General features: G+C 40.6%; 2 protein-coding genes across 3 annotated transcripts; both read left to right on the plus strand.

The window, feature by feature from the left end:
- The first annotated feature begins 304 nt into the window (after window positions 1-304).
- On the plus strand, window positions 305-7,254 carry adam8a (ADAM metallopeptidase domain 8a). The gene is made up of 24 exons (XM_030747595.1): window positions 305-431; window positions 539-648; window positions 750-823; window positions 928-1,006; window positions 1,695-1,771; window positions 2,080-2,308; window positions 2,708-2,785; window positions 2,908-2,976; window positions 3,362-3,531; window positions 3,618-3,699; window positions 3,794-3,936; window positions 4,034-4,211; window positions 4,315-4,404; window positions 4,558-4,753; window positions 4,867-4,948; window positions 5,039-5,219; window positions 5,311-5,397; window positions 5,479-5,563; window positions 5,909-6,020; window positions 6,134-6,332; window positions 6,464-6,511; window positions 6,594-6,650; window positions 6,747-6,812; window positions 6,905-7,254. The coding sequence occupies exons 1-24, from the start codon at window positions 386-388 to the stop codon at window positions 7,040-7,042; spliced, it is 2,676 nt and encodes an 891-aa protein (XP_030603455.1). The 5' UTR covers window positions 305-385; the 3' UTR covers window positions 7,043-7,254.
- A 2,143-nt stretch (window positions 7,255-9,397) lies between these two features.
- spef1 (sperm flagellar 1) lies at window positions 9,398-12,452 on the plus strand. 2 transcript variants are annotated; one of them, XM_030747646.1, is made up of 8 exons: window positions 9,398-9,614; window positions 9,743-9,854; window positions 10,313-10,460; window positions 10,604-10,649; window positions 11,097-11,186; window positions 11,592-11,670; window positions 11,770-11,875; window positions 12,278-12,452. In XM_030747646.1, the coding sequence occupies exons 1-8, from the start codon at window positions 9,506-9,508 to the stop codon at window positions 12,389-12,391; spliced, it is 804 nt and encodes a 267-aa protein (XP_030603506.1). In that variant the 5' UTR covers window positions 9,398-9,505; the 3' UTR covers window positions 12,392-12,452. The 2 variants fall into 2 exon arrangements, with proteins under 2 accessions (XP_030603506.1, XP_030603507.1); XM_030747647.1 differs by lacking the exon at window positions 11,097-11,186.
- The last annotated feature ends 4,852 nt before the right edge of the window (window positions 12,453-17,304 follow it).

A 17,304-nucleotide genomic window follows, 5' to 3' on the forward strand; every position in this document is an offset into this window, starting at 1 on the left:
GCATTGATACTTAACAGCTTGTCTGAGTAGTTATGATGGGCGAAACTTTCGTAGCAGAGCATTTTATTTTTCAGTTAACTGCAGAAATAACTTTTACAGACTTTCCAGGCGTGGCTTTTTAAAGCGCCTTTGTTATTGTTACATCTGTTTTTTCACTTGGTTCGTTCAGAACCTCACAAAAGTCGCTGGCGATTCATTTGAAGAACAGATTTTCTTTTGTTTTTTAGTATTTTACAGGCTCGGGTGGTGACTCGTGGTTTCTCGGATTTAGATGGTACAGGATATTACAAGGCAGAGAGAGAGAGGGGGGTGGAGAGCTGAGGATCCTCTGTATTTCCCTCAGACTGCCAACCATACAATGACAGAGTCTGTCTGATAGAGCAACATGTCAGTTTCTGGATGTTTTATATGGATTTTCTTCTCCTCGTGGGGTATGTAAAGAGTTCTTTCTTTCTTTCTTTCTTTCTTTCTTTCTTTCTTTCTTTCTTTCTTTCTTTCTTTCTTTCTTTCTTTCTCATAAATTATTTGATTTTTGCAGGAATAACTGCAGCCAGTGTAGGGACTCTACCTCATGTGATAAAGTACCAAACAGTGATACCTCAGAGGCTGAAGGATTCATCTCTTTTTAATGATGCTGCTGAACACAAGGTAGCGCTCACTCTACTGTACTATTGAGTCAGTTCATTAAGAGAAATTAACTGTTTGAAGACTGCATTCAAGTCTCTTCTGCTTCTTTTGTGCGTGAACAGAAATACCCTGATGTACTCCAGTACTCTGTGTGGATTACAGGGCAAAACTACACTCTGCATTTGGAAAGGAACAAGTGAGAAAACTTTCAATGACTTTTTGGATTTTGAACTGCGTTTTAAGGCTTTTGTAACAATTTGGGATCTCACAATCTGTACTTTCTTTGTCTTCTCTTTTTAGGGGACTTGTGGGGAAAAACTTCTCTGTGACACATTACTCTGATCAGGGAACCCGAGTTTCAACCACTCCAGATCTAAGTGTGTGTATCTTTTCATTATTTCATTCCTATAAGCTGAGTCCATCAGGAAAATGTGTTATTTTGTGAGAATGCACAAAATGCTTAGCCTGATGCTCCATGACCATTTTGCTCCACCCTCCTTTATTGGTATAGATTACCAAATAAGTATTTTGCTGCACAATGTTGAATGGAAATGAAAGCAGGATATCCTGTCACTTCACTACCTGCTTTCAGAGGTGTTGTTACATTTAACATCCATGGCCGGATATATTCTTTTCTTTTCACAAAACATCGGTCTGAAGCTTTTGTCTGTATAAATTCAAATCACAGCTCTGAAATGAAGGTCTTTTTTTTTTACATATTTATTTTTACCCACACTTATCCTTAAAGTATTTCTAAAATAGGGGAGTTGCAATATATTGTAATTATCGCCTACAAACATCACATTAAGGACATTTTGTGCAGTGCATGTCATCGTTTTCTGCACATTTCAAAATATCAAATTACATTAAAAAAAAAGGTTTTCATTGGCAAAGTTCCCAATTATGACCACAGACACACACAGCAGGAAGGAACAGGAGGAAGAGGAATTGACATATAAGGTTAAGATCAGCATGTCATCTATCCAGACTGCATTGATATATTTGAAAGATCAAAGAAAACCAAATCTCATTATTAATCCTGGTACAAATTATTGGTGTCTGTTCAGGTTCACTGCTACTACCACGGACACATCGTGGGAGTGGAGGACTCTTCTGCCAGCATTGGACTCTGCTCAGGAATAAAGTGAGTAATGCTGGCTGTATTTTCTTTCTTTCATCTTTTAACTCTAATTACAAAAACGTTTATTTCCCTGAAGGGATGTCCAAATTTAATAAAACCCATAATGCTATGTTACGGTAAGACTCCTGCCATGACTCATGGCCAACACGCCCAAACTAAAGAGAAGATCAGCATTCATCCCAAAGATCATCAAGACTGCATGAACAGTAGCTCCTGCATCTCAAAACTTGCATGCAGACGCATCTTATTAACCCCTTTCATTGAACGCAGATGTAGACGTGCTGAAAAGTTTGCCTTTGTCCCCTCTGAAGGGGGTTTGTGCGCCTCCAGGACCAGATGTACCTCATTGAGCCTCTCGGTGCCGAGAGAGGACAGCAGGACAACGGACAGAGCTCTGACGCTCGCAGTGATGAGGGTCTTCATGCTGTTTACAACTACAAACACCTGAGGAGGAAGAGGAGCTCCTGTTCCCATGGAAACACGACCACTTTCTATGATCACATAGCTCGTCCGTCTGGACCGTTCCGGCTCGCCAGTCTGGTAAAGACACACAAGATGGACACATCCAAATTTATGGTGCATTCGTACATTTGATCATTTTATGCAAACTTTTATACAAAGTCCTGTATCAGCAGTTCTCTATCATCATCAAAATGATGCAGATTGATGGAAACATTTGTTTAAATAGAGAAGAAGTACAGTTACAGTAAAAAGACCACATTTTGCCACAGCTGATCTGAGAAAATTGTTTTTAATACATTTGGATCATTAAAGGCAGGGATTGATACACTCACTTTGTGATTGGTAGATGATTTGCGCTACCACCTGAACCACAGCTACCCCAATCACTGAAGCTCAAACCACACATTCCTAATTAAACAGATACAGAAGCACGCATGGTTTATGTTGTTAGTATCATCTCCCTTTTGTGTTTCTCAGAAAAGCAGAGCTCAGACCGCAGCGCGTACAGGGAGAACGAGGACGGTGGAGCTGGTCGTTGTGGTTGATCACAGAGAGGTTTGAGTTCACTTTTTCTTTTGCTGCCTCATGAATAAGACACCCTTTGAGGTGTAATGATCATATTTTGTATGTGAGATGCTGTTGACTGCAGTACAAACTGAAATAATGGTTTCTTTCAGTATACGAAGTTTGGCAGTAAGAAGACAATAGAGGCCAGAGCGCTTGAAATAGCAAACCATGTGGACAAGGTACGTTTGTGTCCCTGTAGTGTTTCTGTAACAGGATTCAAAGCTGCCGTGTTTCTGTGGCCCACACGTCTCCAGGCTTTACTCTCACTTTGGATTTCATGCAAGAAATGTGTCCTGATACTTTGTTCTTTACTGACTGGAATCTGACCAGTAAAAGGAAGGAGAAGTTTTTTCTCACTGTGAAAATCTAACTTTAACTGTGAATCTTCACACCTTAGCTGAAAATTTTCACACATATCCCACAATTCTCGTTGCATGCTCCGAGTGAGTATGCATAATCTCGCAGCACTAGACCCAACATTGGTTTCCTGTTGCTCAATTACAGATTCTGCTTCTTGTAGCATTTTGCGGTTAGAAATGCTGATTTATTCATTTATTGTTTCAGCTCTATCGACCTGTGGGCGTTCGTGTCATGCTGGGCGGCCTGGATATCTGGTCATACAAAGATCAGATAGAGGTCAGCGCTGACCCTGAGCTCACCCTCCGTCGCTTCCTTGAGTGGCGTCAGCGGCACCTTCTGCCGAGGACCAAACACGACAATGCGCAGTTCATAACGTAAGATGCTGCTGCTCTGTTGACTCCCCACTAAACCTATAAAATGACAAGATGATTTCTAAACATTTTGCCTCTTGCTCTTTCAGAGCTGTGGATTTTGATGGCCCCACTGTTGGGTTAGCAAACACCAACGCTATGTGCACCTCTAACTCTGGAGCTGTCAATGAGGTAGTCACACTTTAATATGGGCTTACTTTAATACAATTTGGAAAGATGCAGAAATTAATTGTTCCTGAACGGGAACTTTGCTGCTGTCACACAGGACCATAACACTAACCCAATTGGAGTGGCCTCCACTATTGCGCATGAGATGGGTCACAACCTGGGCTTGTCCCACGACACTGAAGACTGTGTCTGTGGCACTTTCACCTCAAAAAAAGGCTGCATTATGTCAGAGAGCGTCGGGTAAGCTCAGCTTTGCACCTGCACATGAACGCCCTCAAATCTTCAATTCTTCAAAAAAAAAAAAAAAATCTGATATGATGTTTTTCTTGTTATCTAGCCTTGTGTATCCGGAGCTGTTCAGCAGCTGCAGTCGGCAGCAGCTCAGCAAGTTCTTGGAGGAGATCAACCCCACCTGTCTGCTTGACACGCCTTCCACTGATCGGGTTTATGGGGGGCCTGTGTGCGGAAACGCCTTCCTAGAGCCTGGAGAGGAGTGTGACTGTGGCACAGTTGAGGTTTGTGCATATCACGCTCATTTTGCAGATGCAGATTCACATAACCGAAACACACAAAGATGACCAAAATCTAATATTTGGCATCCCTGTGTCTGCCTTCTAGGAATGCAAGAATCCCTGCTGCAATGCCACCACCTGCAAACTGAATGCAGGAGCCCAGTGTGCAGAGGGAGCGTGCTGCCACAACTGCCAAGTAAGTACTACTCACTGTGTGAAGTCACACTGATACTAATTATGTTACTATATAACAAGACACGGTCTGACTGTGCCGTCTGGCTGCTCATGTGTGAGTGCATGTATTTTAATAGTCGGTACATCACCATCTGTGTTCCTCTCCGCTCCGCAGCTGAAACCGACAGGCAGCGTCTGCCGACCGAAGGCAGGAGACTGCGACCTGGCAGAATATTGCACTGGCTTCTCTGCTGTCTGTCCAACTGACGCCTACACCCAAAATGGCCTGTCGTGCAACCGTGGAAAAGGATACTGCTACAATGGACAGTGTCCTTCACGTCGGGAACACTGCAAAAGACTTTGGGGACCAGGTAAAATAAAAAGAAGAAGAAAAAAACTAGAGAACTACAGTTTCCTTCAGTTTGCTTTAATTCTTAATAATCAAGACACATCAAGCCATATTCTTTGTTATAATTGTTTTCAGATGCTGAAGTTGCTTCAGATGCTTGTTTCTATCTGCATGGAAACTGCAGAAAGACAGCGTTCAACCAGAGATGCTCCAGCCGGTATGCAATCCAAAGCTCTGCAGTGGCACATATATCCACTGCACCGTACTGTTTGTTCTCAAAACTATTGCTTGTGGTTTTCTGTTACAGAGATCAATCCTGTGGTACACTTTTCTGTTCTGGGGGATGGGAGTTTCCTGTGACATCCAGGAAGTCCATTTACAAAGCAGGAAATGGAGACATGTGCAACATGGCATCTATGAACCCTGAAGATAACTACCCTGAAGATCTGGGCATGGTACCTACTGGCACTAAGTGTGGCAACAACATGGTGAGAAAACAGCTTTTTACAGCTAGCATGAAGAAAACCTCCTCACAGAGCAGAGCTCTGAAAAGTCTAAATGTCTTTGTGTGTCTTTTAGGTATGCTACAATCAACGGTGTCAAGAGATTAAAAACATAAGGATGTATGGAAGAGATGACTGCTCTGCCAAATGCAACAACCACGGGGTGAGACCTTTAAGACCTCAGCACTCTGAAGGACTGTGGAGTTATGACAACATAACTTACTGTGAGTTTGATCTCTTACAGGTCTGCAACCATGAGAGCACATGTCACTGCGATCCTGGCTGGGCTCCACCTTTCTGTGATGTGCAACAGTCGGAGCTGCCTCAGGGTACTCTACCATCCTCACATGCACCCACTGATAAGCCTGAGTCTGCCACTTTACATGCTTGACCTTTTAATTACCATGATTTACACATGACTCTTATGCTCTGTTTTTCGTTGATTTGTAATACTTGGATTGGATTTCTCATGGACCCTAAAACAATCGTGCTCTGTTTTAATGAGTACAAACAGGCACTGATTCAATGGCATTTCCCTATTAGTGTGTACATGTGCAGTAATGATGTTACAGAGGATTTTGTTTCCTGAGGGGGGTGACGTATGTTGTTACATGCTCATCCTTGGGCAACAAAAGCTCACTGGCCTAATCTGATGTTCTTTTGTGTGTTTACAGAGTCAGGCCTGGTTAAGTTCATTGTGTCACTGGTGGCTGGTTTACTTCTGCTTTTGGTTTTGGTTATCGGGAGTTTGATGTGGTGCGTCAGGAAACGACAGCCCATGAAGAGGTACAGAAAGGAGTTCCTCCTCTCTTTTAGTTTTTGCATCACCAAGACAAGTAAACAAAACTTCATCGGCTTCTCCGTGCTTCATTAAAACTATTGTGTGTATTTCTGTGCAGATACCTCCCATCTTCCTCGGGACAATTCAACCCATTGTTTCGGTCAAGCAGCGAACGACGCAGGCCCCCTCTCGGTTCAAAACAGATCAGCCAGCCTACATTTTTGGAGTCGTCAGCCACTCAAGCCTGTAAACCACTGTTCTCTGCTCCTACCAGACCACAGACTGGAGAACTGAAGCCCAGCAGATCAGCTCCAGAGGTGAGGAATCCTTTTTGATGTAACAGCTTTAGCACCAGACTGCTGTGATGCACTGAGGCTGTATGTGTTAGCCTGTACTTCAAATTCAAATTTACAGGAGGGGCACTTATTTCACTTTTCTCTCGTTACAGCCACCCAAGAAAGCACCAGCTGTACCGCAGCTATCAAAGTTTCAGCAGGTAATCTGACCTCCTGTTTCAGCTTTGTTTAAATGTGACATTATTTATATGTTTCAATTAGTAAATAAATGTTTTTGTTTAGGCTGTAAAGCCATTCACACAGGCACCAGCTATTTCAAGGAAGCCTGTCTATACTGAGGTAAAACTGCACAATGAATTCAACAGCATGCCTTCCTCTTCTTTTTGAGGCAGTAATTATTTTGTAAAAATTGCTCTTTTAGTTTAATTATTCCAGTCTCTTTTTTTTCAGAGTAAGCCACTGCCTCCATCTAGACCTCTGCCACCACTTGCAGCAAAGCCGGTAAGTGACATTAAGAGCTGCTTTGCATTTACACATTTAACAGTGCTTGTGTTTTTGCTGCTTGTTTGAAATGTGAACCGTTTATCACTCAGATCATGACGCCAAAGCCTCCAATGCCTCCAGTGAAGCCAAAGCCTTCTGCACCCCTGTCTTCACTGCCTCACACTCAGCTGGTATGTATTCAGACAGCAGACAGAGTCAGACATTCTCAAAGGCATTCACGTTTATGAAGATGTCTGTGGTTTTTGGCACTGTCCTAACATAGCAGTGTAATGAACAAGCAGTTAGTGAGTTAGTAAGCATATAAACTTCTCCTGACCACCACCGAGTAGCTGAGACACGGAGATGGGGGAATAAACACACAGGACCAAGTTTGGAGAATGAAAACAGCAGTTGTGCAGCGAGTGTCTCATCCAAAATACGCACGCTAATACTATTTATTTGCTTTCCTAGCTCGGAGGGAGGTCTGCCCTGATACCTCCCAGCAGGCCCAGATGACAGTGGGACTAATTCATCAAGGTTTAAACACTGAGGTCCTCTGACAGAGGACATTGTTTTTGTCTCACCTAGAAGGTCCAAGAAGATCCAGTCGGGAGACGCTCATCTCGTTCTAAAGTGGGAACACGATCCACTGAAGATTCGGCATCGTTTAGTGACACAGCTTTTGTGGTCTCCCTGAGGATTACCACTGCTTATGTAGGCCTTCAGTATGTTAATGAAAACCTGAAGCAATGATCAGCAGACTCGTACTCTGTGCTTTATGAATGACAAATGGCTCTGCTGCCATGGCTTTTTTTTTATTGTTTGTTTGTTTGATTTTATTTTAGTCTTTAAGGGAAATGTGTTTTTTTTTGCCTAAATCCTGGGATATGTGAAGATTTTATAAGGTAACTGCACTATCAATGCTGTAACTGTTACTTTTCCCTCACAGGTCTTTGGTACTGCGTCGCTCAGAAATGTTAAGGGATTTTAAAATGTGGCATGGGCACTTTAAAGGTAGATTTTTTTAAAATGAATGTCTTGTAATGTCTTGTAATTTTTTAAAAACTCTTTGTACTAACCTATGTATGCTTGACTTTGTGCAACTGAAGTAGTACGTGCACCTTTTTTATTTTGTGTGTGGTGATCTGAGAAATGTTGATTGATAATAATCAGAGGACACTGATTTTTTCTATGCAGCAGACCTGATCACAAAGTTCTTTCACTCATAATACCAATGATTACAATTCTGCCTTGATTTGTCTTGCAAACTCTCAGCTCAGAATGTTCTAATTTATTAGCTTACAATAAATATGAACCATGACAATCAGCATTTCTGCTGCTTTTCTCTGTCTTTATACTCAGACAATACACAATTAGGTCCATTTGTTGGACAAATATACACTAATTTTGTAGTTTTGTACACTTTATGTGCAGGAAAAAACACTATAGCTCTATAGCAGAGGATTTTAAATCAAACAAGATTTGATTGAAGTGCAGACTTTCTGCTTAATTCAGTGGGTTTAACAGAAGTATTGCATTAACTAAGAATTATAGTAGTCTCCCTTTTTCAGAGGCTCAAAATACATTTGACAGGTGACTGACAAGCAGTTTCATGAGCAGGTGAGATACGTTCTCTTGTTATTTCATAAAAAATGAAGCAGGTAAAAAGTTGATTGTAAGTGTTAAACCTGCATTAGGTAGCTGTTCACTGGAACTCTCAATATGAAGTCCAAAGAGATGCTGATGCATTAGGCTGAAAAAACAAAATAAATCAGGAAGATCATAAAAAAAAATTCAGGAGTGGTCAAATCAACAAATCTGGTACATGAAAAGCATGAATGCACTGGTCAGCTCAACAACACCAAAAGGCCTGAAAGACCACAGAAGACAACTAAAGTGCATGAAGACAGAATTATTTCCATGGTTAAGAAAAACATCAAACCGAGTCAAGAACAATCTCGATGAGGTAGGCGTATCATTGCCAAGGTCTGCAATTAAGAGACGCCTTCTTGAATGTAAATACAGAGGGTTGGTTACACTTATGGACAAGAAGGCCAGATTAGACATTGTTGCAAAACATCTAAAAGAGCTTGCACAGTTCAAAAAAAAAAATTTCTTTGGACAGACAAAACCAAGATGAACTTGTACCAGAATGATGGAAAGAGAAAAGAGAGAATGATGGAGAAAGAGAGAAACAGCTCATGATCCGAAGAATACCACATCATCAGTCAAACAATGGCAATGTTGCAACATGAGCATGTATGGCTGCCAGCAGAACTGATCCACTAATGTTTATTGATGATGAATTCTGAAGTATACAGGTCTGTGCTTTCCACTCACATTCAGCCAAATGCTGCAAAACCGATTGGCTGGTGCAAATTTATCAAAATAAAAATTGTTTCTCAAGGCAAAGAAATGGGATAGCTTATCCTTCAACAGTCATCTCAGTCACCTGATCTCAGCTCAGTAAACCATACTTTTCATTTACTGAAGACAAACCTGAATGCAAAGAGACCCGCAAACATGCAGCAACTTTGACAGGAGGAAACGCAGCATTTGGTGATTGACGATTTAGGGGTCACTGTCCCTTTAACCAGCGGTCGCCTAGCAACGCTTCAAACAACCTGAGGTGCACTTGAGCTATAAGCTAGCTCATTAAGACTGCTTTAATCTTTGGAAACAATTCAGGAGCAGCTGCGACTTTATGAATAATGGACCGAGAACTAAACGAAGAGGAACTGCAGGACCTGTTTGCCTGGATAGATAAGATACCTCTGTCTCGGCCCAAAAGACACATCACAAGAGACTTCAGCGACGCAGGTAATAAACGTAGCCTAGCAGTCATCAGCAAGCAGCAGCAGGAGTAATATGATCTGTGTAACTTCATCCTCCAGCTACAATGATTCCGTTTATTTGTGAACTGACTCAGTCTCTCTTTTGAGCCTTAGTGATGGCTGCTGAGGTGGTGAAACATTTCTTCCCCAAGCTTGTTGACCTGCACAACTATGTTCCTGCAAGCTCCACACAGCAGAAGCTCAGCAACTGGAAGCTTCTCAACAGGCAAGACACCACTCAGTTCAGCTGCATCTGAATCTGATGAACGTGGCTGCACTCATGGACTGAAGCCAGAGAAAAGAACTCTCTGCACAGCTGAAAAAGATCACATTTTAATAGTCTGGCACAAAAACTCGTACACAAATTACAAAAAGTTAGTCCCAATTAATAACTCTTAATAGGTATGACAGATATTGCTTAATGTTTTGTGATTGCAAAGAGAGCTTTTGCTGGGCTTCCACATCTGGTGCTGAGAACAAATCCGACATGCGCCCCGCTCAGCCCGTGCCCCGCCACTGATGTGGCACAAAGCCAGCTACAGATTTACGGGACTTTGCTGAAAACATATTGGCCCCTACATTGTTTCTCATCAGTTAAATCACATGGAATCTGCTGATACTACTGTGCATAGTTTCATCTGTTAGAAACATATGTTTTTGGTTGTTTTTTTTTTCTGTGGACAGGAAGGTATTTTCCAAGCTGATCTTTCATGTGCCTGAGGAGACACTGAAGAAAATTACACTGAGCACCGCAGGAGCAGTAGTGCCTGTCCTGAGCGCCCTCAGGGAGAAGATAGACAAGAAACTGGAGGACACCAACAACAATATGCCGGTGCGTACTGACACACACATAATATAGGTCATTTTTTGTCTATTTGAATGCAAACTGCAAAATATAATATGACTAACTGTGGACTTCTCCACGAGAATCTGACTACAGTGGGCATGTCATTTATTTTGTTTTTTTGCATTTAGGATGTGGAGTATTATGACACCAGGGACCAGGAGAAACCACATGCAGGTACACTAGCTCTGCATCTGATGTCTTTGTTGCTGGAAGTTACAGAACTCTGATGATGTCAGTAATATCAAGTGAATGGCAGAAATAAAACTGATGAATTGTGATGACTTTGTATGACTTTCATATATTTTGCTACATGTATCATAATAACTGTATTTTGTGCAGAATATTAGCTGACATAGTCGGTTTCTCAACTGAAGCTAAACAAGACTGAAGTTAAAATGTGCTGTATTTAGCAGAGGGAGGGAGGTTAGTGTTATTTTAAACTTTTGTTAATGCTGCTATATCTGCTGGTCAGCTCACAGACACAAACTCAGCATATTCAGCATTCACCGAGGTGTGTGTTTGTGTGTGTTTTGGATTTTTTCTTTTGGTTTAGAGAGGAATTTAGTGTCTGTTCAGCGCTGTTTCTGTCACTGAAATGATGCTTTTTTTTTTTTTTTTAAGATCTTCTGTGCCCCGAGTTAAGTCTAATCAGTCCCAGAGATAGAAGTGACCACTCAGAAACACAAAGAAACCTCCACTTGGAGGCATCAGGCAGGACTGATTAGAAAATTCCACCACCCTAAAGGAGTGAATGTGTTTCCCACACCTCATCCTTTCCTGACGCTACCCTATAAAGATTATCAATGCTGGCCAGTGCCTCCACCCTCTGCTCTTTCCTCTTCTGTCTGCACTCACGCTGCTATCAGATATGGGGCTCAGGTCTTCATATCAGTTCCCACATGGCTTTTATCCCTGGCCTGAGCTCAGCACCGTTGACTTAAGTCCTAGTTTTTTTTTTCTTTAGCTACTAATCTTACTTCAGTGTTTCTCCCTCTTTCTGCTAGTGGTCATCACCCTTTCTGCCAGCAAGCCTAATCTCTTTAACTTAGCTGTTTAGAATTTTTCATTTTCATTGTGTGTTTGTTCATATCAAGCATGTCATTTTTTTTCCATCAGAAATTCATCAGACTGAGATAAGACTTCTGACTCAGCTCGCAGAGTTGAAAAAAGATGAGAAGAACATGCAGAAAAACAGGTATGACCAAAATGTTGCTTTTAATGAAAATGAAATGAATCACTAGTAGTAATAATAATGAAAATAATAGTGTGTATTTTTAATTCTTTTATGATACAGTAAAGTGGAACATGCAGTAAAGTTTTACTCAGCCATGGATCCTACTTTTCAACAAATCCTGAAGGAAAAAGAAAAAGCAATCATGTCTTTGATGGAGACTCTGGAGGTAAAGTCTACATGCACACACCCCTGAATGCAGGAAGCACTCTGCTAATGTGTGTGTGTGTGTGTGTGTGTGTGTGTGTGTGTGTGTGTGTGTGTGTGTGTGTGTGTGTGTGTGTGTGTGTGTGTGTGTGTGTGTGAGAGAGAGAGAGAACGATATTTAGATGTGTTAGGCATGCGTCATACCCTGTGTCAGCAGTGGTGAATGAGTCAGTATCTGCTCAGCGGATATAACCCTTATTTTTCTTTTCCATCTGTGGGCACATCTGCATGTTTACAGAAAAGCAGAAGGATGACACAAGCGTGCAACTTCTCCTTTAACCGCACTATGAAGTTTTCAGAAGTCTTTAAAGAAATATCCTCTAATTTAACCATCCCTTTTTTTCATGCTCGTGTATGTTTGTAGATCCTGCAGATGAAAGTGAACAAGTTGGAACATCTGGTTCACTTGAAGGACATACGAATTCAAGATCTGACACAGCATCTGGAGATGTACAAAGCAAGAGGCAACACACACTGAAGCAGCTGTAAAACTACACACAAAGAGAAGCTTCTGTCTCAGTTATGATATATATCCTGCAATAAACATATTTTATATATATATATATATATATATATATATATATATATATATATATATATATATATATATATATATACTGTATATACAATCTTGCTGAGAATGTGAGATTATAATCCAACGGCTAAAATGAGTCACATCTGTAGAAATGCACCGGTGGGATTCCAGCTGTCTGTTCTTTAAATGTTTGTTTTGTAAGAAAAACAAAAAAAGATTTTTTTTTTCCTGCACATAAAATGTACACACTTTAAGCTGCTGAAATTTATCTTTTTCTTTCTTTAATATCATGCTATCATTCTCCAATGCCTTATCCAGAGTCATATCCTGGTTCATAAGTCTTTTATATGACTTGTTGAATGTAAATTGTTGCTTCTTTCTACAGCCTTCATTTAACAGTCCATAATTCCTGACTGTCAACTGCTAAGTAAACCACAAATCCCTATTCACACTTATCTCACTAAATAAGAGGCCAGTGTATCACATAAGCAGAGTAGAGGTTTAAGTCCTCAGTGTGGGCTGACTTCTGCAAAAAAAAAAAAAAATATGATATACAGTGTTTAGTTTATTAAGTGTGGCAATCGCTTCCTCTCAAGATCACAATTATGTCAGTCATTTTCAGTAAATTTGCTGCTTCTGTTGAAACGGATATACATAGAACATAGTCAGTAATGACTTTGTTTTCCACTGTATCAAGCTTTGGCTTTCAGAATTAATGTAACGATAAAATAAAACGTATTGAAGGATTTCTGACACAGCAGCCGCAGACTGCCTGTGCCGAAATAAGAGGTGTCTGTCAGTGTCCCTACGTCCCTTTGTCTTTGTGAGAGGCATGTGACCTGCTGAGCTGTATCAAGAGCAGCTGATCATGTCCAGCTGCCTGCTGGTGTGACTGTTGTGCTCACATTCACGCCACCTAATTAATCATTATTATCAAGTCTGAAGTAAGAAATCACTGAAGCAACAAAAACAACTTTGAGTTTACAGTTATACTTATATTTGTCAAATGTATTTAATTAGCTATTTCCCTTATTCACAAGGGGCTGCCACAGCAGGTATCTCTGCATGTTTGATCTGACAGATTTTTACACTGGATGCCTTTCCTGACGCAACCCCAAAGGGATTTGTGTCTCCTCCTGGCATCCTTTTGTTTGATAGGCAGATGTGTAAACCACTACACTGTGGAGCTGCTTGACAAATGCATTTAATTAAATTAATTAATTTATCAGCCACTACATGAGGAACATCTGTTCAACTGCTTGTTAAATAAAATACCTAATCACGCAATTGCATGGCAGCAAGTCAATGCATTCATGCATGTAGACATAGTCAAGATGACCTGCTGAAGTTTAAACTGAGCATCAGAATGGAGAAGAAAGGGGATTTAAACGTGGCGTGGTTGGTGGTGCCAGTCAAGCTGGTCTGAATGTTTCAGAAACTGCTGATATACTGGAATTTTCCCACCCAGCCATTCCTAGGGTTTACAGAGAATGGTCCAAAAAAGAGGAAAAATCCAGTGAGCGGCAGTCCTCTGGCCAAAAATGCCTTGTTAATGCCAGAGGTCAGAGGTGAATGGCCAGACTGCTTCAACCTGATAGGAAGGCAACAGTAACTTAAATAACCACTCATTACAACCAAGGAATGCGGAAGAGCATCTCCAAATGCACAGCTTGTGGAACCCTGAAGCAGATGTGCTACAGCAGCAGAAGACCACACCGGGTACCCCTCCCGTCAGTGAAGAACAGGAAACTGAGTTTCCGGTTTGCACAGACTCACCAAAACTGAACAACAGAAAATTTGAAAACCATCATTTGTGGGGATTTGATTGATAAAGTACACGGATTTTCTTTCCGAACTGACGGGTATTGCGGCTTCCACATTTTATGGCAACCAGGGAGGTTAAGTGATCATTTTTCATGTTTCTTCAATTTGAGATTCTTCATTTTAGTTTAGTAGGATTTCAGAAATGTACAGTATTTTTAACCCCTTCAACCTATGTCCATACTTCAGGAAGCAGAGGACTGAGTGATGCAGAAAGAAAGGTGAAAGCTCAGAAAAGCCCTCCTATATCCTTAACCTTTAGTGGCAAAGTAAGTCCTAATGCAAAATGAATGGTGTTTAGGGTTTGTTTTTTTTTTTTTGGCCTAACTTGTCTTAACTGCAATTTCCTTCCCTCTGTTCTGCCTTTTTATACATTGGTATTTATGTGTCTCCATTTAAAAAAAGAAAGAAAAAAAACAATAGCTAATATTGGACATATGACTTTGTAGTTCAATTTGATTGAAATACCCACAAGATTAAGTTATGCAATTTTATGTCTGATTAGCAGGGACAAAGTGACGGTATGGATAAGAAGTAGTGTGTAAGCTAGGGGCCTGAAACTTTTTAGTGTTACAATATATAAAGGGAGAAATAACAGTTGAATTCACACACATAGACACAAATGTATAGCACATGATCAGCTAAAAGCTTGATTTCTTAACCTATTTACTCTGATTTATATAGTTAATAATATATTTGCTAAATGTGAATTAAACGTTTTGTTGTAACATGGTTCTTTCAACCACAATACTTAAATTCTATTAAAAACATTTCAAAATATCACAAAATGTATTCTTTCTAGGTCTCAGAAGGAGAGAGCACCTTTGGGCTGTGGTGGAACAGGAGATTATCATCATGGAGGTGCAGATGACAAATCTGCAGTAACTGTGTGATGTTATCGTGTCAATATGCATCAGACTCTCTGTGACATGTTCAGAGCACCTTGTTTAATCTATGCCATGAAGCGATTGGCAATTCTGAAAATAAAAGGGGTCCAACCTTTTTCTTTACTTGCAAGGATAGCAATAATAGGATTTTATTTAGGGCTTGCTCTAGGGTTTGGTATTGAACTTGCATAAAGCTGGAGGACTTAAAACAGTTGGATTGTTTTTATATATAAATAATACAGCCAAAGTTGCTGAGGCTATTGGAGCCTCTGCAACATTGTCTGTATGAGTCAATTCAAAAGCAGATGGGATCTCTGCCAGAACAGTGCCCCCTTCTTTCAGACTCCATGCAGTTCAGATTTTATGTCAAATATCTGAAAGACAAAGCCTAAATTCCTTTGTACATGAAATCATGAAATAATTTCCTTGGTGATGTAGAGACAACTAGCGATTCAGAACAGCATCATAAGGTTTTTCTATTTTGCTGATGCTTCTACATTTACTCGCTGTGGAAGCTTGTTTCTGCCACTGAATTTTTCATTTATTTATCTTTTTTTTTGCCTTAATAATTCAAAATTTCAAGTTAGGTTTCTTGAAATTTTGACTTAGAGGTAACTCGACATACTAACTTGAGATAATAACTCAAAATTTTGAGTTACTTCTACGTACCTGGCGTTTTATTTTTTTCCAGTGGTGAAAGTAAGCTTCCATAATTCCCCAGTTTTGTTTGTATATTTTCATTCAGCACAAGAGTTTTGGTGAGAATTTAAAATAAATCTTATTCCGTGAGAGATAAATAATCCATAACCTGCAAGTCCATAACACAAGTGGAGCTGTTAATAATTTTAATAAAAATAGATTGTGACAGACATTTAAACACCTGAGAGTGTAATGGTTTTAGCTTATACTGTATATGATGTTTCATGTGATGTAAACAGCTTTTTTAGACCCTCCATTACCAGGAACCCTTGATCAACTGCTGTAACATATGGGGAGAACTGGGGACTGTAGGAGTCAAGATGGCCACAGCAGCAGACAGTAAAAAGTGTGTTTGAGGAGTTCACTGAAGAGCTTAGCTTCCCTCGCTCCCTTTCCTTTCCCTCAAATGTCAACAATTTGAACATTTAAAAGCATCAAATTAATCAGATTTGTTTAACCAACTAGTTTTGCTGTCTTACATGCCGCCATCACTGTAACCCCGATGATGTCATCAGTTATTTTCCCAAAATAGAGCTCTATTCAGAGCCACAGAAGAGCCCTAATTGTACAGCAGACTTTAGAAATTACAAGGGTCACCATAGAAGCTCAGACAGTGATAAGTGCGAGGAAATAGCAAAGTTAATACTCCTTATAAGATACAAACTGGATAAGAATGTGGGGGAAAACTGAAGAACAGAGCCGCTATTGATAAAGTAGCTGCCTGCCACTGGTGAATCACACTGCTGTTTGGGAACTAGATTTACTCAGAGATGAGGGACCACACCTTTCTGTATCTGGGGACAGATCCAGGATGAAGTCAAGGCAAGATGGATCATCCAGGATCTGATGAAAAGGAACAAAAGGAAAAGTGCTGGTTCAGCCAGGAAGGGGAAAAAACCTGACCATGACCTCAGTTCCTGAGAGGGAGCACTTTAAACTGGCTGGATTTGCACAATTGGCAACAAGTAATAAGACCACCCATTACTAAAAGCACCGGCCAAAAGACAAAACCAATAAATTTCCTCAGGAATCAGATGAGGAGTGAAGTTCATTTAAACCCAGAAACACTCCTTATTATCACACTGCATTTAAATCTTATCATAAAGGGGGGTGTGGGAGGGAGGGGGCTTATCTGTGTCAGACAAAAGCTAAACCCCCAGAAAACAAGGACCAGTGGTTTGACTGTGAGAGGATACCAGAGTGCATGGGGGCTGAGAGGTCGTAAGAGGAAGCTATCCTTCATCTGGTCACTCAGGCAGCGGTCACATGCACTGACACACACTTTGAATGCTTCCTGGAAAGCATTTACAAACAGCTGACTGGCTGTGCTGAGGGAAGAGCTGGTTTTATTTTATTCAGACGACCATTTTACAAACTCAACACACAGAGCTGTTTTTGGAGTGTTTACAACACATTATGTGGATTAGAACAACAAGGACTGTGTGATGG

This window comes from Archocentrus centrarchus, chromosome 15 (assembly GCF_007364275.1).
Source record: "Archocentrus centrarchus isolate MPI-CPG fArcCen1 chromosome 15, fArcCen1, whole genome shotgun sequence".
NCBI classification, from domain to species: Eukaryota; Metazoa; Chordata; class Actinopteri; order Cichliformes; family Cichlidae; genus Archocentrus; species Archocentrus centrarchus.

What these genes read in the sequence shown, in the direction of transcription:
- adam8a (XM_030747595.1), top strand. Translation starts at nt 386, where the DNA reads ATGTCAGTTTCTGGATGTTTTATATGGATTTTCTTCTCCTCGTGGG. An exon ending in TTGTGGTTGATCACAGAGAG is followed by an intron (nt 2,786 to 2,907) that starts GTTTGAGTTCAC and finishes GGTTTCTTTCAG; the next exon opens with TATACGAAGTTTGGCAGTAA. An exon ending in CCAAATGCAACAACCACGGG is followed by an intron (nt 5,398 to 5,478) that starts GTGAGACCTTTA and finishes GATCTCTTACAG; the next exon opens with GTCTGCAACCATGAGAGCAC.
- spef1 (XM_030747646.1), top strand. Translation starts at nt 9,506, where the DNA reads ATGGACCGAGAACTAAACGAAGAGGAACTGCAGGACCTGTTTGCCTGG. An exon ending in CCAGGAGAAACCACATGCAG is followed by an intron (nt 10,650 to 11,096) that starts GTACACTAGCTC and finishes TTTTTTTTTAAG; the next exon opens with ATCTTCTGTGCCCCGAGTTA. An exon ending in CCTCCACTTGGAGGCATCAG is followed by an intron (nt 11,187 to 11,591) that starts GCAGGACTGATT and finishes TTTTTCCATCAG; the next exon opens with AAATTCATCAGACTGAGATA.